This window comes from Macaca mulatta, chromosome 15 (assembly GCF_049350105.2).
Source record: "Macaca mulatta isolate MMU2019108-1 chromosome 15, T2T-MMU8v2.0, whole genome shotgun sequence".
Taxonomy (NCBI): domain Eukaryota; kingdom Metazoa; phylum Chordata; class Mammalia; order Primates; family Cercopithecidae; genus Macaca; species Macaca mulatta.
In genome coordinates, this window is record NC_133420.1 from 59,996,595 (window position 1) to 60,018,810 (window position 22,216).

The window sequence follows — 22,216 nt, forward strand, 5'->3', positions numbered from 1 at the left end:
TCTGTTCCTTGAATATTCCAATCTCTTCCCCACCTGAGGGTCTTTGCCCTGGCTTTTCCCTCTGGCTGGAATATTTCCTTCTTTCCAGATAGGTCTCAGCTCTCATATAACGTCTTGAGCAGAGTCTTCCCTAACTACCCAACTAAAGCAGCTCCCTTAGTAAATTACCTGGGTGGAATGATGTGTGTGCCTGTAATCCCAAGCTGAGGCAGGAGGGTCGCCTGAGCCCAGGAGGTGGTGGCTGCAGTAAGCCGATATCGCACAACTGCACTCCAGCCTGGGTGACAGAGCGAGACCCTGTCTCAAAAAAATAAAAAATTAAAAAATGACTTCCCTCTCCCATCACCCTTTTGATCTTCCTCATAGCATTCATCGCTAACTGAAATTTCTTAAGCATTGGTGGACTTGTTTCTGCTATCCCTCCTAATCAAATAAAAAGCTCTCCAAGAGCAGGCAGCAGTCCCTAGAAGGGTATTCAGTAAGCAGTAGGTGAATATTTTTGGAATGTTGTAAATTGACCACCTTTTAATATGGAGGACACCTATTGGGTAGAATTTCTTGAGAACCACCTGACTGGCCTGTGGCCTCCCTCATACCCGGTCTTGTCAAGGCTGCCTTGGCTGGCGCAGTCGTCCCCTATCCAGTTGGCGATACTTAGGGTAGCAGGGATGGCTTTGCCAGTGAAACCCAACAGATGCCATGGTAACGCTGATGCAGACTCTCAACGTAGCCAGTTACACATCCGTGTCTCCATCAGCACTTGGTCACCCCAGTCACAGAAGCCCTCTACTTTCTCTCATCGGTAGGCAGAACGCACAGTGGCTCATGTTGTTTGGGAAGTCAGTCATTTGGGAGCTGATGATTCTGGGAGGTGAAGACATCGTGGCTGGGGGCCCAGTGGTTTCCACTTTGCCAGTTGAAATCACGTGAGAGTTGAAACTCACTTCCCAAGGACTGGAAAGCTCTCTGGTGCTTAACATCTTTTGATTTCAGCTCCCTGCTATTAAACATGTTTAAATAAAAATTACCACTGCCATTTGCTGAGCACCTGTCCTATACCAGGACCTGTGCTTGGTCCATAATTTAGAGATGTCCTGGAACTTGCCTGAGAGAGGACTGAACCCAGTTTGTGAGACACAGACGCTGGCCTACTTCCACTGTACCCCCTGAGAAATTAAGGAGAAATCAAGGAGATGGAAGGAGTTCCTGTTAGTAAAAAAGTTATTTTTAGTAAAATAAAATGTGACAGATCTTACTTCAAAGATTTGTTTTGTTCACAAAGTAAAGGGAGCTCTTCTCACCCCCACTCCCGTATCATTCCATGGAAGCTTTGAATACCATTCCATATACTTTGTAATTTCACTAATAAAGAGTCTGCAGAATTTGTGCACATTTTAAATCTAGATGCCTGTGGAATTCTTCAAAGCTTGGCAGAAGATTGGTAAATTAGATCTCCATCTTGTCAGACAAACAAAAATTCTCTTTGTGGACGATCTTTCCCACTCAGGCAAAGTGGTCCATTTACATAAAAGTAATCCTTTTAGAAGGTGTTTTGTGATTTTCAGTTGTCCCTAGAAATAAAATCACAGCTCTCACCTTGGCTGAAGTGTTTTCACACTCCCGGGAGTTGCTTACCTTCCCCTGAATATGGAACTCGGTGGGCATTAGTTTCAAACTGATACTACTCACAGCTGTCTTCAGGGTTTCGAAAAGGTGTCCCAGTGGCCTTGGAAGGTGTTTCTCGTTCTGGGATCAGGTTGAGCAATCCCCCTTTATTCTGGAAGCCGCAGGGCCTCAGTCTTTAGGTTTCTGCCTAAGGAAAAGTGCTTCCTGCAGTTTTCTCCCACGACTTCAGTGGGACCCAGAGCATTGTCTGTGCTGTCGCCTGATGTCACAAAAGCATAAAGGTAAGAGAAAAGCAGGCTACCTTTAAAACCATTTCTTTTCCTAATTTCACAATAATGGAAAGACAGGAAGAAACTTACTTCTGGATCAAGAGCAACATGCTACAGTGAAGTAGCATGGACTTTAAAATTAAACCTGCATTTGAATCCCAGCAGCCTCGCTTAAACAATTGTGTGAAGTCCATAACCTCTCTCAGTTTCAGTTTCTTGATCTGCAAAATGGGGGTCATCCCCTCATCACTTACGTTTGGCATAAAGATTCAGTGATATAGTGTGTGTCAATTTCCTCATATGGTTGCAGAATTTTAGGTGGGATATACATCGGAAAGAAGAGATGACATTCCATCTCTAAATTCCTGGTTTATTTAGCCAAGCATTTGGAAGCCAGCAGGGCAGATGCAGAAGATGATGCTATGTTTAGCCCCCAAGGTCCCTAATGAGGGGCGCTCAGCTGCCTGTGACACTAGTCAGGTCTTGCTGGCTCAAGAAGCTTAGTTTTTTGCAGCACCATAGCTCAGTTATAATTGGGACTGACGTCACCATTCAGGAAAAACTTAGAAAAACATTCTCTGTTCGTAATAAGAAATACCAGCAGACCTCTAGCACCCTTCTGGTCCTCAAGCCAAACAGACTCAGCAACACCCCACATCTTTATGGGTGGGGCACAGGGAGCAGAGTCAGGGCCGGGCCCCACCTTTGCCATCATCTTTCCAGCACCCCAGAAGACTCCATCCCCATTATAGCACAGGACACGTGAGTGTTTAATAAATAGTCATGGTGATCATGATGATGCTTATCTTGGCTTCAGTTCACATGTGTTAGTTCCATTATTGATTTTGTGCTCCTCAAATTAACCAGATAAAGTCACAACCAATTTAAAAACAATTAGTTTGATTTTCATCTGTGGTCCAGCGGGAATCTGTTTTTCCTCCAGTATTAATAATCACATTGTACAGTTAATGAATTGGTGTGAGATCAGTGGCATTCGGGCTAATGTGGCATTTCTCTTTTATTCTTGTTTGTTTTGTTTTGTTTTGTTTTGTTTTTAGGGTCAAGTTGTGTTCCGGAACGGGGAGAGAATGGGAACCATTAAATTTACTCAATTTCAAGGTAGGCATTTTGATGCTTATTCTTTCTAGCTGATAAAATTTAGATTTGGGGATGTTGTTTTATGCAATATAATACATCAAAAGGAATGCAAGTGTGATGTTCCAGATAAAAGAAAGCAGAGCCAATTGAAAATACTTATCTGAAAACATTCGTTTCAACCTATTTGGAATATTTTTTCTCAGCCACACCATGGTCAGCCCTCCATCTCCATGGATTCCACGTCTGTTGATTCAGCCAACTGAAGACTGAAAATATTCAGGAAAAAAATAGATGATTGCATCTGTACCAAACATGGACAGACTGTTTTTTCTTGTCGTTATTCCCTAAATGATAGAGTATAACAACTATTTACATTGTATTAGGCATTGTAAGAAATCTAGAGATGATTAAAGTATATGGGAGGATGTGTGTAGCTTATAGGCAAATACTACCCCATTTTATATCAGGGACTTGGTCGTCAGGGGATTTTGGTATCCTCAAGGTATCCTGGAAGCAATCCCCCATGGATCCCTAGGGATAACCGTACTTCCCTGGCCTATTCGGTCTTCCCGCATGACTCTAAAAAGCTTATGAGATTATGAGTGGTGGGGGTTAAGTTAGTATTCGGAGGATGTTTGCATTGATGTGGGGTTTTTGGTGTTTTTTTGTAGAGAAAGGGTCTCACTATGTTGCCCTGGCTGGAATGCAGTGGCTATCCACAGATGCGTTCGTAGCATACTGCAGCCTCGAACTCCTGGGCCCGAGCAGTCCTCCCACCTCAGCCTCCTAAGTAGCTGGGACCACAGACATGCAACAGTGCACCCAGCTGTTTTTGGTTTTGATTTTAGAAATGTTCAAACAGACTCTAACGTAGAGAGAACAGCATAATGAACCCCCATGTGCCCAATACCCAGTTTCAATCATTATCGACATTTTGCCAATCTTCTTTCATCTTTACTCACCCCATCCCCCCTTTTCTGCTGTAGTGTTTTAAAGCAGCTCCTAGACATGATCTCATCTCATTCTATAAATACTTCAGTATGCATTTCTTCTGGATAAGGACTTTTTATAATATAATCACAGTACTATTATCACACCTAAAACATTAAACAATTTTTAATATCTTTTAATTTCCCAGTCTGTGTGGATCCTCTGATCATCTCAAAGGTGTCTTCACAGATGATTTGCTGGAAAATCCACACAAATTCCACCCATTGCATCTGCTTGAAGTATCTCTTTAGTCTCTTTTCATCTATTATAACCCCCTGCTTTTTACAGGCCATTTATTTTTTGAAGAAACTGGGTCATGTGTTGAACTTTCTGTTGCTGTCAGAAGGGCCTCAGAAACCATCCAGACCAATTTCTTTGTGTGATGAGGAAGAAACAGAGGTGAAGACAGGGGCTATGTGAAGGAGCATCCTTGAGGAACAGGGCTGGGCGTTCCTTGAGGCAGACCAGTGCAGCCATTAGCAGGGTGATGAGCCAAAACGACTAGATGAACCTCTCTTCAATACAGTGTTCTTCAGCAGCCAAGTGTTTCTGGAAAACCCCGAAACAAGAGTGGGGCCTGCTGTGCCCACTGACTTTGAGTAGATCCCAGTGTCATCCAGGGGAAAGCAAGAAATTAAAGTGAGTTATTCAGATTCATTCAGACAAATCCCACCAGGACTCAGATCAATCAGGAGAGGTGTTCTTCAGCGCTATCGCACTGTAATGCAATCTTGTAGACTTACCCATTCGCCTTTCTGTGGCAGGTCATTGAAACGCATGTCAGCTCTCTGGCGTGCACAAAAGGTGTAATTTTAGGCAAACGTAATTATTTTTCCATTTGTTAAGTTTTACTTCTTCATTGGTTGAACAAAGTAAGCATCTTGGCAAAGATACTTACTTTTTTTTTTTTTTTTTTTTTTTTTTGAGTGATTGCAACTGAATTCTCTTGTCTCGTTTCCAGTTCTCAAAATTATATCATTCTAAGAGAGTATTTTGTAAAATAAGGATTGGCTGATCACAGCTACCAGTGCATGCCAATTGTATTGCCTTTTTTTTCATATGTTAGGTTTAAACGCCAGCTCCAGCGACTGTTTAGGCATATCTGGATTTCTAAGGAAGGCAGTACAGCAAACAGCAGCTCAGAGCTTGCGCTTTGTGGGCTGACCCACCCCAGATCCACTCACTTACTCACTGTAGAATTTCAGGCAAGCGACTTCGCCTCTCTGAGCCTTGATTGTCCTCATCTGTAAAATAGGAGTATAATCCTATCTACCTTCATGGAATATGGGAAAAACTAAATGGAAAAGTATGTGTGTATATAACTATACATATAATATATTTTTACATATGCAGTATATTTTTTTCTCAGCAAGTAAGTAGCAATTATGATTAGCACCTTGTCAACATTATGACACCTTTCTGGGGCAAAGTCAGGTTTTCCTGGAGTGCTGAAACCCCCAGCTGCTTTTATGTCTGCCGTTTACCCCTATAGCGGCTCCTTACACTTAACGATGTATAAGCGGTGATACAGGTCAGGGCCTTAAGGATGATCTCATTCCACCAATTCATGGTACAAGTCCAGGAATTCCTGAGATCCAGGAATGAGTAGTATCCCCTAGGGACACACAGCAGGGACACACAGCAGGCTAGTGGCAGAGCTGGGACTGGACCTCAGCTTGCTCCTCTGCACATTCCCACATACGCCCAGGCACAAGTATGCTCCCCTCACTCTCTCTGCATTTATGTCCAGCTTTTCTTGAGGGTCGCAGCTGGGCCTTCAATAAGGTCCAGATGCTCCTGTTTACATGATTTTTTTTTTTTTTTTTTTGGAGACAGAGTCTCACTCTGTTGCCCAGGCTGTAGTGCAGTGGCACGATCTTGGCTCACTGCAACCTCTGCCTCCTGGGTTCGAGCGATTCTTCTGCCTCAGCCTCCTGAGTAGCTGGGACTACAGGTGTGTGCCGCCATGCCCAGCTAATTTTTGTATTTGTAATAGAGACGGGGTTTCACCATATTGGCCAGGCTGGTCTCGAACTCCTGACCTCGCAATCTGTCCACCTCGGCCTCCCAAAGTGCTGGGATTACAGGTGTGAGCCACACTGCGCCTGGCCTACATGTTTTTTAAATAGACATTGATCCTCTTGCTCCAATAGAGGGACCTATGTTGTTTTAGGACTGAAATGAGCCACCAGAATGCAGGGGGCATGTGCATATCAACACAACAGTTGGTTTTCCAAATGTAAAGGGTTTCAGAGGTGCCTTATCTACCACGATGGATTATTGAATAGGCCGTCCAAGCTGTGTGATGAGCTGTCCAGGGAGTTAATGCCTCCAGGAGCAGCCCTGTGTCAGTGATGGATGAGAACGGGAGGATAAATACCCCAGCATCCTTTCCCCTTGGGCGAGGCAACTCCCAGGTGTGTTTGGCTCTTTTCCCAGAGCTCCCACAGTGGGACCGAACCTTGGTTGCCCACGAAGAAACCTGCTCACTCATGCACCTTGTCCTGGCTCCCTTCCCTGTCTCACTCCCCCACACCACTAACAGTGCATCCTAGGATCACCTTCCAAATAAATTGCGTGCCTTCTTCCCCTTGTCCCAGGCAGGTGCTATTCTTAGGGAGCCACCCTTGGCCGTAGGTAAGGCAGGTATTAGCATCCTGTTGGGCACACGCCTCAGGCCTGAACCCCTTTCAGCTCCAGGTTCCATGCTCCTCCCTGATGCCATGGCTGATTTTCATGACACCGCGTGTAGATGAGGATGAATACTAGAGAATTGGCTTTTTTCCCCTTAAGAGAAAAAAAGTATCCATGTTACTGCCGAAGTCTAAACATGGCTCCGAATTTGCAGCAGGGAAGGAAGTTGAGTGAAGCTGTGATTAGAGCCTTGTTTTTGCCGTTCTTAGAGAAAACTCAGCATCTGCCGCTCCAACTCACCGACCCTGCCTTCATTAGGCCTATTTGTAAGAATCTCGGGGAATGATAAGTGCTTGAATTTCACACTGCTTCTATGCAACATAAAGGGCTCAGGCTTTGGAGTTTTATATTTTGGCACCTGATTTGAAGGGAAGGGGTCTTCCTTCACTCTAACGACGTAATTGTCATTCAGAACGTACCTAGTGAAAGAGAGACTTGTCCTTCCCGTTTGCAGACATTAATTACTATTTGGTCTTCAGGGTAACAGATATGGTTGTATTCAGTGCGCATTTCCTGAGCATCTGCCAGGCGCTTTACCAAGTCCTCTGGGGAAAACCAAGTTGAATAAGATACAGTCCCCGATCCTCCAGGGCTTCATAATCTCTCTGGCCGAATGCCAATGCCTATAAAAGCAGGAAGATGATTTCCCAGAACCTACTAGAATACTTTCAGGGCTAGTTTGACCCTACTTTGAGACTCTTGAGGCTGGTTTTTAATAACCTTTTCGTCTGTGAAGGCCTGCAATTGTAGCTCGCTTCACCAAGTCATGGGTCTGGAAAGGCCATTTCATTAGATTGTCACTCAACTTGATATAATTAAGAGTGGAGTCACAGTCCATAATCCTGCAGGATATACCAGCAGGGTTGTGGACCTGCAGGAACCAAAGGACACATGGGAATGTGGACTCTCTTCCAGCCTGACCCTAGCCTTGACACCTCCCAGCCCTCATGTTCCAGGATTTACCTTTCAGGGAACCTAAAAAAGGTGACCCAAAAGACAGTATATTTTACAGATATTGGATTTCATTGAGTCATTGACCTTCCATGTTGAAGAGAGCCCTGATTCTCCTATACAACATTCCCACTGCTTGAATGCCTCCAGTGATGGGGAACTCATTCCCTCTCATGTGGAAAATACATAGGCTTGAAGCAGACGTGCCTGATCATTGGCAGACAGGCAAAGAAGCTCAGTCTCTTCGAGCCTTCATTTCAGTTAAAAATAAGTAAATAAATAGAAGGTGATCATTTTCCTTGCCTTGAGAGTGACTGAGAACCTGATGATGTGAGGCTATGATGTTCCTGTCTCAGTGACTGGCACAGAGAAGGGTCATAACAACTGTTGGCTTCCTTCTCCTCTCCTGGGCACTCTTAACAATGACCCCAGATTTACACTCTCCCCCCAGGAATTTCTTGAGAAAAGTGCAGTTGCGCTTCTTTAGGACACAATTCACACACCTCATTTCATGGGCAGTCATTGTCATTGGTCTGTGAAAGTCCCTCTTGTGTATCCATTTATCCCCCTTATTTCCCTCATTTATTCCCATATCCCACTCCTACCTCCCCCAAGGAAAGGCAAACACCCCATATTGTGTTTGTATGTGTGCTTACAAGATGCGTGTTGCCACGTACATCGGTGCCACTGGCTTAGGTATCTTCTCTGTTCAGTTTTGTTTTTTCCACTCAGCACTTTGTTTCTGAAGTCATCTCCATGGTCCTGGGTGTGCCTGTGGGCATGGCTCCTCCCCGCTCCCTGCAGGAGCCACGGTGGGGTGCATCTATCACTTCACCCATCGAGGCCCCTGGGACGGACACCCAGGTCACTTTCAACTCTCCACCCTCACAAATAGTAAATGTCCTTCTACATGTCCCTTTATGGATCCAACTGGGAATTTCCTTAGGACAGGTTTCCAAGGGCAGAATTGCTGAGTCAAAAGCTGCGTGCACATTGAACATGCCCAAAACCTGCCAGGTTGCTCTTCAGAATGGCCATGCCTATATCCATGCCCACTGGCAGAGGATTCCTGTGTCCCTACCCACCACCCACATTTGGGATTTCCTGGATCCCTCATTTTTTGACAGTCTAAAAGTATAAAGTAATATCATATTGTGACTTTAAGTATCATTTCTCTGATTCCTAATGAGTTTGGACATTTCTTTCTGTGCTTATTGGTCATTTGTTAATTGTCTGTTCTGATCCTTTGACCTTTTTTTTTTAAAAAAAAAAAAAAAGACAGGGTCTCCCTTTGTTGCCTGGGGTGGAGTACAGTGGCACGATCATAGCTTATTGCAGCCTTGAACTCCCAGGTTTAACCAATCCTCCCACCTCAGCCTCCCAAGTAGCTGGAACTACAGGCGTGCACCACCATGCCTGGCTAGCTTTTTTTTTTTTTCCTGGAGGTGGGAGTTTCACTACGTTACCCAAGCAGGTCTCAAACTCGTAGCCTGAAGAGATCTTCCCGCTGTCTCAGCCTCCCAAAGTGCTGGGATTACAGGTGTGAGCCACCACACCCAGCTCTTTGACCATTTTTACTTTGAAGTTACTGTCTTTTTCTTGTCAGTCTGCAGAAGCTCCTTATGTAATCTAGACAGCAATCCCTTATTGGCTTTAGGCTTTGCAAGTATCTTCTCCCATTCTGTCACTTGTCTGTAAACTCACTTCAAGTCCTGACTGAGCAGAAGTTCTTAATTTTGATGTAGATAAACCCTTTTGGTTTTTGTCCTAAGGTTTGTGCTTCTGAAGTTTCTCAACAATTATTTCCTGTCACTCCTAGGAAGTGACCCCCTACCTGCCAGGTGCTGGGCGGCACTGGTTGGGTATGGGGGTTGGTGGGGCTGAGTGGAGTAAGATGCGATCCTTGCCCTCAGGGAGCCCACAGCCCACCCAGTGCAATGAGCAGCAGACACAGACAACAGCAAGGTGCGATGCGTGATAAGGGATGGCACAGGCAGCTGTGGGCATTCAGAGGAGGGCACTCAGGTCTACCTGGCAGAAACTACGAAGGATATCTGAAAGCAGTGGCATCTGAGATGAATTTTTTTTTCTTTTTTGAGATGGAGTCTTGCTCTGTTGCCCAGGCTGGAGTGCAGCAGCACAATCTCAGCCCACTGCAACCTCCATCCCAGGTTCAAGCAATTCTCCTGCCTCAGCCTCCCAAGTAGCTGGGATTACAGGCACGTGCCACCACGCCTGGCTAATTTTAGTATTTTTAGTAGAGATGGGGTTTCACCATGTTGGCCAGGCTGGTCTTGAACTCCTGACCTCATGATCTGCCCACCTCAGCCTCCCAAAGTGCTGGGATTGCAGGCATGAGCCACCACACCTGGCCCCGAGATGAATTCTGAAGGACCTGAGGGAGGTCGCCAAGAAGAAGAGAAAAAGCACTCCCAGGGCCGATAGCCTATTGTGTATGACCTGGTCTATCCCCTCAGGTACTTAGCTCTTGCCTTTGGGCCAGTTTGCCTAGATCATGGACACATCTACCCCTGGCAGTTATTACACCCCAGGGTATTTGCTCAGTGTCCACCTAGCCTGTTAAACATCTCAAAACGAAGGTCAGTTAACTAAACGTATGAAAAATGTGGCAATGGCATATTGTTTGTGACAGTAGAGCACAAAGTCCATCTCTGTTCTGTGCTGCTGAGAGGTGCTGCTGGGAGAGGGAGAGGAAGCAGATTAGGATGGGGTGAAAGTGAAAAATCACTTCCTGAGAAATGGCTGTTCATCCTGGGGAAGAGTAGAGTTGAGGCTCGTGGTCGCCAGGTTCCAAGTCCGAAGGACAGTCAGGAGCAGGAGCCAAAGTGACCTGGGGCCCCAGCACAGAGCCAGGACCCATGAGGGGAAGTCACACGGAGCAGGTTTTAGCTTGGAATGAGGAGGACCTTTCCAAGCAGTTGCAGAATCATTGAACAGGAGTTGGGGGCCACAGAGATCTCCCTTGCAGCCCCCTCACTTAGCAAGACCCAGGTGGGGGATGGGACTTCCCCAGGGCTACTCACAGAGTGACCGCAAAGCCAGCACCAGCTCTGGGCCCCTGTCTCCTAGCTCTTTCCTATGCCTGAGTTTGGGAGGGGTGTCCTATAATTAAGTACGTTTATAGAATCTTTGATTTTTGTTGAGCCAAGATCATCTTTTGTTTCATCCCCCAGAGTTATACGTTGTGTCTCAGTGTGCGTATTTTCAACAACAATCAAATTCTAAAGGACACATTCTGGCTCCCCCAGTTTGGAGCCAGAACCAAGTGAGAAGACAAGTCTACCCCTGGCAGTTATTACACCCCAAATAAGATTGGATACAGGCTGGATATAGACCGGTTGACCTTGTTTGCACAGGAGTTAACAACAAGCCCAAGAGCTGAGAGGGCTGTGTGCCTATCATGGTCACCTCCTGGCTGGACTGCGGGTGAATACAGGGGACACAGTCCTTCCATCTGCAGACCCAAGAGGCACCCTGAGCAGAGTGCAGGGGATGAGACTTTATACTGCCTGGGACAACAGAAGCAAGGCTGACCAGCAGGAATCAGAAGCCCTGGACGCACATAGGACATGGCTTCAACATGAAGAGCTGTCATGCACGGAGCCCTGAGTCCATGGCAACTAGGACACTGGGATGGGAGGAACAGTACTCAGGGAAGGCTTCCTGGAAGAGGCGGGTAGGGCTTGGACAGGTTAACTTGGTAAAGGGAGGGAAAGCTACCTCCCAAGTGGAGGAACCATGGTGGGGAACAGATGGCAGGAAGAAAATATGAAGAGTGCTTGGGGACCTCACATAGAGCCCACAGTTACTTTCATCATGAATAAAATAACTATAGTTTATTGGACACTTACCATGAATTAGGTTCCAAGCTAGGAACTTGGCATATATTCTCGTGCTTAACCCTCTTATCAATTCTAAAGTTCCCAGTTTACAGATACAGTCATGCAAGGTCTGCAATTGTGATTTAAAAAAAAAAAAATCTCTATATCTCTGGCCCCTAGCACAGAGCCTGGCACATAATGGGTGTCTAGTAATGTTTGTTGAATGAATGAATGAAATGATAAAACTAGAGGATTTAGTATAGACATCTCTCCAGCATCCAGGATGTCCAAGGCCACCTGGCTCGAGGACATGGGAATGACTTTAACTTCCCACCACCTGCAGTGCTGCTTTTGAGAGATTCTTTATCATGAAAGACCGTGAGCTGAGCCCTGCACGCAGTAGGCACTCAACAAATGTGGGCTGAATGATTGGCAGCCCTGCTCAGTATGGGGGTAAAAGTATGCTGAATTCAGAACTAGGGGGCCCATGTTCAGTTGCCCGCTGGGTCACTGCTAAGCATGTGGCTCTGAGTGGGTACTTAACCTATTTGAGGCTCCTCCTGCCTCTTTAGACCAGGATGAATTATGCCCAATTCATGGTTTGCCGTGAGCATTAAATGCAGGAACTTGTGAAGCGCCTGTGAGCCTCCAACACTGCCCCCAGGGAGAGATTATGATGATTACGGTCAGTGGGAAGCTGAGTATTATTTCAGTGCCGTGGGACGGTGCATACAGCAGGGCGTGTGAGTCAGAGGGGCAGGCTGTGTGGCCGGGGTGCGGTGGGGTGCCAGCCACACCATTCCCCACTCTTGATTGATTCTGATCAACCTGCATATTTCATGCGCTGCCTCCGTGCATCAAATAAATAAATCAGGGCCTCCTCTGAGCAGCAGGACCTGATTGGGGCATCTGCAGGGCTCAGGACTTCAAAAGGCCAGCGCAGGGATGCTGGAGCCCCCAGCAGATTCTGCTAATGTGACATTTAGGGGCCGGGTGACATAGGCAAGCGACAGCCGCTTGCGCAGTGTGATGCCCCCTAAATGGCGGGGACCCTTGTGGGGAGAAGGAAGTGACTTTTACAGCCCGTTTCCACCACCCACGGTGAGAGGAACACAGGCAGAAGTGTGGCCCAGGGGATTCCCTGTTCTGTTTTCTGAATGTTTCTAAGGGACCAGCAGTGCACCTGCATTTCTGCAAAGAAATTCACTTAGAGCTAGAGCCCCAGGAGGCATTTCCTCAGGGTACGCCTTGGAATTCCTATGTAACCTCTAGGCATTTTGCTGGCCAGGGTCTGCAGCTCCCACCTGTACTTCACAGAGACCTTCGTCTGGGGATGGGTGGATGATCCTTCTCTTTGTGCTTCCCACATTCAGGAGGCACAGGTGGTCCATGGAGTGGGCACTTGGCACAAACTGTCACCTCTCAGGAATCCCACTGAGGCAGCCCCCTGTCAGGGAAGAGCATGGGCTATGGAAAATGTCCAGGGTTTGAGTCTGGGCTCTATTCTTATTACCACTGGGGCCCTGGGCAAAGCCACAAGCTGTCTGAGCCTCCGTCTCCTTGTCTTTAAGGTGGGACTGAGACCACCTACTCCACACACTGTTTTAGCTAGGTAAGAAAATGTACATAAAATAGCACTGATCCAGCACACTATAGAGGCTTGGTCAATGCCCCCAGCCCTTCCTACCTGCTCCCCACCCTTCTCAAGCCTGCTCTTCCCTGGGGGCCCTATCTCTGACCTCAAACTCACTGCCCCTTGTTCCATCCCTCTAACCACAACCTTCCGCTGAATCTGCTTCATCTGTGGTCACCGGTATCCTCCCAGATGCCAGATCCTCAGACCCTGCTCAAGGGGCTTCTCCCAGCCTGTCTGTGGCATGTGGCACTGCAGCCAGTGGTGAAGGTGTGCCTTTCCTTGGCTTCCAAGGTGCCCACTCCCTCCCAGCACCCTGCTCCTGCGTCCTGGCCACCCCTTCCCAGTCTCTGCTCTGCCCACCCCAGGGGTCAGGGCTCCTCCAGAGTCTGCACTTGGTCCTTTCCTCTTCTCACTTGGCTCACTTTCCCTGGGGGTCTCATTCCTGCCTCCGACTCTAATTCCCAGCTTCCATGCCAATGACTCCAGCTCACCCCCTAGCCATACCTCTCCCCTTGGCTCTAGACTCAAAAGCATCTCTGCCTTGATGCTCCACAGGCACCCCACGCTCAGCACATCCAAGATGGAACTCGTTATTCTTCCCCTTGTATCTGGACCCCTCTCCTGGGTTCCCCACCCAGGGATGGGAACTGAAACCCCTTATCCCCACCAGAACCTCGGATGACCTTGGTGCCCCTCTTTTTCATCTCCCATTTGATCGCTCAATTGTCCTGATTTTACCTGGAAAAAAGAAACCTTACTTAAATCTGATCTACCTCTCCATTTCTTCTGCCACCACTCTGGGCCAGTCCTCATCATCTTTATCCTTGACGATGACCAAAACAATGAACTAAACCCACCAAGAACTGCAAGAAGGATGAGAGTAAATTTGAATGTATCACTTGGGTTTAAAAACACACTGAACAAGTGCAAGGAGCCAAGGGCAGTAGGAGACTGTGCTTAGTATGACACAGCAGAGCAATGTGGCTTCTGAAAGGTATTAATTCTACCTAAGGATGCATATAATAGCAACGTGAACTCCAGAATGAGGGAGGGGATGGTGCCCTCTACTTGCTGCTGACCAAATCATGCCTAAAGTGCATTGGTCAGTCCTTGGGTCTACACCCTACAGAAAGACTGACTTTGTGGAATGTGGCCCAAGGAGGGGTTGGGGTGGAGGAGCGGGGAGATTGAAGTGCTGTTGTGTAAAGAGGAGTTGGGGGGTGATGTCAGCAGAATGACCTGTCTTTGTCTTCGAGTATCTGGGCCTATCCTAGGGAAGATGGAGCAAACGTGATCTGTGTGGTTCTAGAGGGCAGAGCCAGTAGAGCAGGGGAAATGTTATGGGAAGACAGTTCAGCTCAGTGGCCAGGAAGAACTTGATACCAGATAGAGTACAGTTGTAGGGAGCCTGGGCTCCCCATCTTTGAGGTGTGAAGCAAAGGATGGACAACCAGTTGATGAGACAGAGACAGTACGAGAGAATGTTCCAGCCTAGATCAGGTTAGAAGTTTTGTGATTCTAACCAGAAGAGGCATTGGAGAAAGGGAAGCCTGCAAGAATATACCCAGGGCCTGTGAGGGGAGCAAGAGCCTGGAATAGGAGCACCCAGACACAAACCCGACTCCCAATCTAACTGGTCACTGTCTCTTGCTCCCCACAGACAGCAGGGAGGTGAAGGTGGGAGAGTACAACGCTGTGGCCGACACACTGGAGATCATCAATGACACCATCAGGTTCCAAGGTAAGGCAGTTGGGCTTCTCAGAGGAGGGGGCATGCCCAGTTGCTCCCAAGCCTGGACATTGTCTAAGGGTTAGGGGCAAGTTCAGCATCCTTGGCTTTTTGGGGTCAAGGGTACATCCTCAATACATACACTCAATCACTGAGCACAGGGCTCCAATCACTTGTACGGGCTCCAGTACCTGGAATGGGTCACTAGAGTTTGTATGAAGTGCACACTGAGGTGTTTAAACCATTGAATGGCCAGGGGTAATGTAGCCCTGTTAAATTTAGGTCTATCTTCTCCTCTGGCAAAGGGTTTGACTGGGTTGGCAATAAGGCCTGTCTATCTGCTGCTCTTCCTGGAAGATTATTTCTTCTCCTCTGTTAGAGAACTCCTCTTCAGCTCCTACAACCAGGTCAAATGACACCTCTTTTGTGCAGTCTTCCTTAATTACCATCCAACTGAGCTAATGACTCCCTTCTCTTTGCTTCTGCAGTCTTTTTTCTCTGCCTCTCCTGTGACCACTGTCACTTTACATTGATATTACTAGGTGATTCAGCTATGAGTCCCTGATTGGATCCTATTTGACTTTAAATTCCTGGCACCTGCCAAGGTCTGACGCATGTTGGAGACTTGGTGGTATCTGATGACAAAATGAATTGATCAAGTGGATGGGTGGGTGGGTGAATGGATGGATGGATGGATGGATGGATGGATGGATGGATGGATGGATGGATGGATGGATGGATGGATGGATAGGTGGGTGTGTGGATGGATGGATGGATGGATGGATGGTAGGGTGGATGCATGGATGGGTGTGTGAATGGGCAGATGGATGGATAGATGCATAGGTTGGTGGGTGGGTGGGTGGGTGAGTGGATAGATGGACAGGTAGATGGGTAGACAGATGGCTGGATAGATGGCTGGATGAATTGATCAAGTGGATGGTTGGATGCATGGGTAAGCCGATAGATAGATGGGTAGGAGGGTAAGTGGATGAGTAGACAGATGGACAGTGGATGGATGGATGGATGGACAAACAGTCTAGTCACTGAATAGCAATAGAGAAAGCTGCCACATCCATAGCACACTGGTATTGTTACTTTGATTCCACTGGGTCAGCAGAAATTGGCTTTCTGTGCCAGGGGCTTTTACTTTCCTTCTTGAAAGCAAGGGCACCAGAGAAGGCTCTTCCACAAACCCTTTGATTAGACTCTGTCATGTTCCTATGTTTCCACTGGATCTGAGGGATTCAGCCTTGAGAACATTGCAAAGCAAAACTCTAGTCAGCCTCTGAGAACCAGAGTGGTCTCCACACTCAGGTGAGCCTCCCTATCCCAACTGAGGGAGCTGTCACCAGACATATCGTCACATATTACCTCAAGGGTGACTCCCCAAATTCACACAGCCCGTTCTAACCACCAGAGCCCTGGTCCCCTAGATCGGCCTGTCTGCTCTCGGACTGGGGAGATCAGGGTTTACTGAACAAGGACTCTGGGTTTGCAAATTGGAAAAAAGATTGAAGCACTAAATAAATAAAAGACACAAAGCACAATGGAGAGGAAAAGCACGAATTTGGTGGGGCAGGGACCAGTAGCCAGGACAGTTGCTAAACAACAGTCAGAAGGTACCAGGTCTTCATTGGTGATGCCCAGGCCCTGCCTTTCAGCCCCAGGCTCTGCCCCCAGGCCGAGAGAACACAGGAAGCAGCTGTGCCAGGCCTATTCCCTGCTTCTCAGACGTTCCCCACTACCCAGACCATGAATAATCAGCCTGTGAACACAGAGGCCAGGCAGTTCAGGGCAGAGCCCAGGCCTTCTATCCACACCTGGCCTGAGTTCCACTCTCACTCAGACCCCTGCACCAGCCCCCAGTGAGGCTTCTCACCGCTCTGCTAGCCTTCCCTCCTCAAGTCCATTCTGCCCTCAGCAGTCAAAGTGCCCTTGCTGTCATGGCAGGCTTAAGACGCCACCTCTGCTCAGAGCCTCACACGTCCCCACTGCTCAGAGAGAGGGGACCTCACTCTGAGCTGTGGCCCCAAGTCTTCCGTAAAAGGACCCTTCCTCCCTTCTCTGTCTTCTCTCTCAGATCCCCCCAGCTGAACTGCTTACAGTTCCTCAACTGTCCTGAAACACCACTGGGCCTTGGCTCATGCTGTGCCTTCTGCCCAGGATGCCCTTTCCTTCTCAGCTTCCTGGCCAACAGCCAACTCCTCTGCTCATCCTTCGAGACTCGGCTCCTTTGTCGCCTCCTTTCTGTAGCATTTCCTGACTCTGTCAGGCAGGACTGCACTCTGCTCCCTGCTCAGGCGTCCTGTCTGATGTTATCACATCACCTGGACCCCAGCATCACTGGCAGCAGTTTGTGTAGTGGTTAGGGCACAAGCTTCAGGGTTAGGCAGATCTGAGTTCAAATCCTGCCACTTACTAGCTGTAAGAGCCACGTAACACCTAGAAAATCATTGCCCCCTCTGTCAAATGGGAATAATCTTAACTATGCTTGAGGCTGTTGGGTGGATCAAATGGGAAAATCTCTATATCTTGCTTAGACTGTCATAGGCATTCAATAAATAGGATTGCTTATTAGTACTTTTCTCTTTTTTCCTATGGCTAGTGTGTAAGTTCCCTGAAGGCAGGGACAGTGTATTTTTCATCTTTGTATCATTGGTGCTCAGTCCCAGCCTGACAGTTGGGAGTTGATTATTAATTGTGATTAATCATCATTAATGATGAATGAATGAGTGAATGGTAATGAATGGATGAATAATGAATGAATGGACCAGATGAAAAGCAAGAAGGAAAACTCAGGACTTCTGCTGTTACTAATACTCATGATAAACCAAGCATTTGGTGTCCACAAAGTCTTAAGATACCCCTTGTAGAGCCACCATTTTGCAAGAAGAGAAGAAGGAGTAAGAAGGAGACAACTTTCTCTTGTCTGTTGTCAATTTTCTGGAGTTGTTTCTACACAATGGGCTCCAAACCCAGTAGTGATCATATCACCTGTGAACCAAACCTCAGTCTTCTTTATCAGTGTCCAGAGGGGGGCTTGTTTCCAGCCAGGAACTCACAGACACCCCAGGACTGTTCTTGCATTTGGTAGCCAGAAGGCACCTGAGCCAGGTGTTTGGGGAAGGATGATGGACAGAGGGGGAAGAAGCTTCCAGATGGTGAGCTTTCACTTCTGGAAGCAAGAAATGATGTTACCTCCATCTCCTTGTGTCTGCTTTAGCCCAGACTTTTGGCCCTTGATGCCACTTTTCTTATAAATGTTACTTTACATGGAATTGCTTAAGGTTTCACATTAACCACGTCAGCAGGTTCCTCGCTGTTTTCAAATCTGGCAACTTCCCTAAATTTCTTAGATGGTTCAAACTCTTAATCCACTGACTGTTTCTCCCTCGTTCTCTCTTTCTCTCTCTCTCTCTTTTTTTTTTTTTTTTTTTTTGTGTGTGTGTGTGTGTGTGTGTGTGTGTGTGTGTGTGTGTGTGAGATGGAGTCTCACTCTGTCACTTAGGCTGGAGTACAGTGGCATAATCTTGGCTCACTGCAGCCTCCATCTCCTGGGTTCAAGTGATTTTCCTGCCTCAGCCTCCCGAGTAGCTGAGACTACAGGTGTGCACCAGCACACCCAGCTATTTTTGTATTTTTGGTAGAGACAGGGTTTTGGTAGAGACAGGCCAGGCTGGTCTTGAACTCCTGACCTCAAGTGATCCACCCGCCTTGGCCTCCCAAAGTGCTGGGATTACAGGCATGAGCCACCGCGCTCAGCCAAAGCCACTGAATATTTCTAAACCCATTTGAACTTGCTAGCAGTATTTTAAACACAGACCGTCCGGGGAGTTCTCACTCCCTGCTGCCACATCTGCCCCTTTCCTGCTTGTCTCCCAAGAAGAGAGGCATAACTGGGACCCTGGTGGGGCTCCCAGATTCCCAGGCTTGGCTACTTTGTAACATCCGGCTGATTCCACATACCCCTACTGGAGAGAAAAGCCCTGAAGTTTCACAATTCCACAGCAGAAACCTGACCTAAAATAGCAGCTAAGAAAGAGGGATTTGCAGGAAGCTGGGGGAGTCCCTGAATCCCTCATCCCAAACCAGCCTATGCCTGCTAAAACTAAAACAGGACTGAAAGATGGATTTGCTCTGAAACCCTCAGGGTTCCCCCAGGTTCCTGGTGCTCTTGAAGAATGAGCAGCGCACCTCTGCAGTCACAGAGAGAAATGGAATCCCACAGTTCCAGGCCAGTTCTGGCACAGCAGGAAGAGGAAGGTAGCTTCTGCCTCCCACAGTTATTCAGTCTTATGGAAACAGAAAGCCAGATAGAGCTTTTAAAAAACAATGACATTCAAGCAGAAATTCCACAGCCAAAACACGTATGTGTCACCATGGAACCAACAGGCAAGGTGTCCATCCCGTTGAGGAGGGATCATTTATTGTGTATGTTTAGGAGCAGAGATCTTGAGGCCAAAGCCAAGTTCTTCATCCCCAAAGGCACCCGGTGGTGCCCACTCACATCACCCAGCCCTGTGCTTCCAGGCCGTTGTTACCTTGGGGAATAAATGGTGATAGTTTTTCAACAGTGTAATTAGACCAAATCAAATTCTAGTCTTCTAATGGCTATTAAATGCATCACAAATCCTTTATTGATTCTATTTAGAGAAAGAAATAAGTCCTGGCTCAGGCTCCCTGTTGGGCAGACTGGCCAACCGCCGGATCTGCCTCACCCAGTAGATAGATGTGCCTTGTGTAGAGTTTGTGCACAGGGCCTGGCTGGATGTCAGGGACACTAAGGCAAAGGTGTTCTCGGGGAATTACTTGCACTGGGTCTCACTGATGTCTTCTCTTGATCCTCTAGGATCCGAACCACCAAAAGACAAGACCATCATCCTGGAGCAGCTGCGGAAGATCTCCCTACCTCTCTACAGCATCCTCTCTGCCCTCACCATCCTCGGGATGATCATGGCCAGTGCTTTTCTCTTCTTCAACATCAAGAACCGGAATCAGAAGTAAGCCAGACTGGTCCTCCTCTGCGATGCCACTTTCTGAACTGACAAGCCTGTGGACACAGTATAGGAGTGCCACATGACAGATTCCCCGGGGCCACAGAAGTCTGCGGGGCAGAGTTTCCCAAAGTGTTACTCAGGGGCTAGGATGTTGTAGGTGTTACATGTGTGTGAGTAGGCGCATGCGAACACACACACACAGAGGCAGGGCTGCTGGTAGTTGCACAGGAGTGTAGTCAAAGAAGTTTGAGGAAGTTAAATAAAATCGAAGAGTCCAAATCCATGGGCCTTCTCAGAGCTTTGGATATACTCCTGTACTTTGTGGAGGTCCAGGAGGAGAGATAGAGAAGACAGAATTCCCCAAACTTCTTTGCCCCTATCCCCTAGCATTGCTGGGAATCACCACTGAAGGAGGTCACAAAGTCCGGTGAAACGGATTTCCTTTGGTACAGTTAGTTCATTATGGCCAGGAAGCCCTCCCTTCCATCATCCCGCATGGCCCTCCAGATAACTCCTCATATCACAGAGAAGAGCCCTGAAGTTCAGCGACGGAGTGCTGCTGTCCACTCGTGGCAGACTGTCTCCTTGGTTTCTTGTCTTAATTTCTTTTCCCCACCACATGCCCTTAATTCTCCAGAGGACAGAAGCTGACTGAGTTATTCCGGTCAGTCGTGGGTAGAACTGGCCGCCACTCCAGGCGGTGGTTTTCACCAAGTGCGTTTTGCTTCTTTGGTGTCCATAGCAAATCCCTTAACCCAGCCCCAAGCCTTTTGGTGGAATGAGCAGGGGTGCAGAGCGTGGGCCATCATGGGGACAGCCACCGTGACCACCTACATGGTTCCGTGGCTCTGCCATGGTGCCCAGAAGCTACACTGCAGGAACTCGTGGGCTGTCGGGAACAAGCCTGATTCTGAAGAAAACAGGTTTTTTGGTTTATGAGATTTTTTAGTTTCTCCCTGCTTGCAAAGAAGGAATTTGGTGGCTCTAGAGTTTTGTGTGTGTGTGCTTGGTTTTTTAATTAATTTATTTATTTATTTATTTTATTTATTTATTTTTTTAGAGTCAGAGTCTCACTATGCTGCCTAGGTTTTTCTCAAATTCCTGGCCTCAAGTGATCCTCCTGCCTCAGCCTCCCAAGTTGCTGGAATTAGAGGCATGAGCTACTGTGTCCAGGGTTATTTTGTTGTTGTTTGGCTTTTTTTGATAGCAATTGCTTAGGTCAAACCTATTTCCTGAAAAACAGAAAAGAGTTTTCTTCTCCTGTTATTTTATGTTACTTACAACAAATAGCACATCTACTGGCCCAAAAAAAAAGTGAGGCAATATTTGCCCACTCCATACAAAGCTTAAATGCTGAGCATACCTCTTAGCACTTGGCACAGGCCTGGGCACATAATCAGCTCTCAAAGTTAGATTGACACCCCAGATGCCTCAAGAAGTCCCATCAGGACAGCAAGTTGCCCCATCATAAGACTAAACTCATTGAATTCCTTAACTACCCCCTCTTGGCCTCCTGGGGGAAAGTTACCATCACTCTTTCAAACAGGCCAGCATCCAGGTGAAGTTTTTGTTTTGTTTTTTAACTGGCTTGGCTATTTTAAAATCTGCAGAAAGATAGAAAATAAATATTGCTATGGTTCCCAATCCCTCCCCCTACTTCTCTCTTCCTAAATCCGTCCTATAAGGCCCACCTCCTCTGGGAAGCCTGCCCCAACCCCCAGCTCTCCCCTCCCCTGACTGCTGTAGGAATAAGAATGGAGGCACCTAAGTAGTTGATGGTTTACAAAAGGACCTCCAGGGACCCAGCGTCATCTCAACATCACGTGTGTCCTAGTTAACAGGATCAGTTATCTCATGTACAGGTGAGGAAATTCAGCCAGGCTAAGTGACTTGGCAAGGTGTCACTTTTATGGAGTGGCCAAGTCTAAGCCCTGGACCCCGTGCTCCCAACTTGAAAGCCAGGGTGCCGTCCACAGAGGAAGAGCAGCAGGCTTCTTATTTCCCTCTCCCTTTGACATACTGCATGTTTAAAATGTGAAGGGTTAACAGAATTGCAGAATGCAAAGGAAAAAGTGTTGGGGAACAATTGGTCGTAATTACAGTCTGCAAAAGAGCCCCTCAACCACAGGGTGCCTGAAACCTGAAGCCCTTCTGAGCTGATTGTGCTGGGGGAGCCAGGTACCTACCAGCCCACTGATGACCCTGTCTTGCTGGGCAGCTGGGGGTCACCACAGGGTTCCAGGAGGAAATGACAGAGAAAGATGCAGAGTCTGGAAGTATAAAGAATGCTCCCTGCTCCCCACCGCAGCCTAGTGAGGACAAGGGTAGTGGGTGGGTGGGGACTCTGGTGTCTACCTCTGTCACCCGCTGACTGGAGAGGTGGT

The 22,216-nt window shown here is 47.5% G+C and overlaps 1 protein-coding gene across 1 annotated transcript in view; it reads left to right on the forward strand.

Moving 5' to 3' along the window:
• GABBR2 (gamma-aminobutyric acid type B receptor subunit 2) overlaps positions 1 to 22,216 on the forward strand; it is a 416,683-nt gene that overhangs the window by 296,755 nt on the left and 97,712 nt on the right. The window contains exons 8-10 of the mRNA XM_015117226.3: positions 2,954 to 3,014; positions 14,767 to 14,847; positions 19,685 to 19,835. Coding sequence (XP_014972712.3) covers positions 2,954 to 3,014; positions 14,767 to 14,847; positions 19,685 to 19,835 — 293 coding nt within the window. The remainder of the gene's footprint in view (positions 1 to 2,953; positions 3,015 to 14,766; positions 14,848 to 19,684; positions 19,836 to 22,216) is intronic.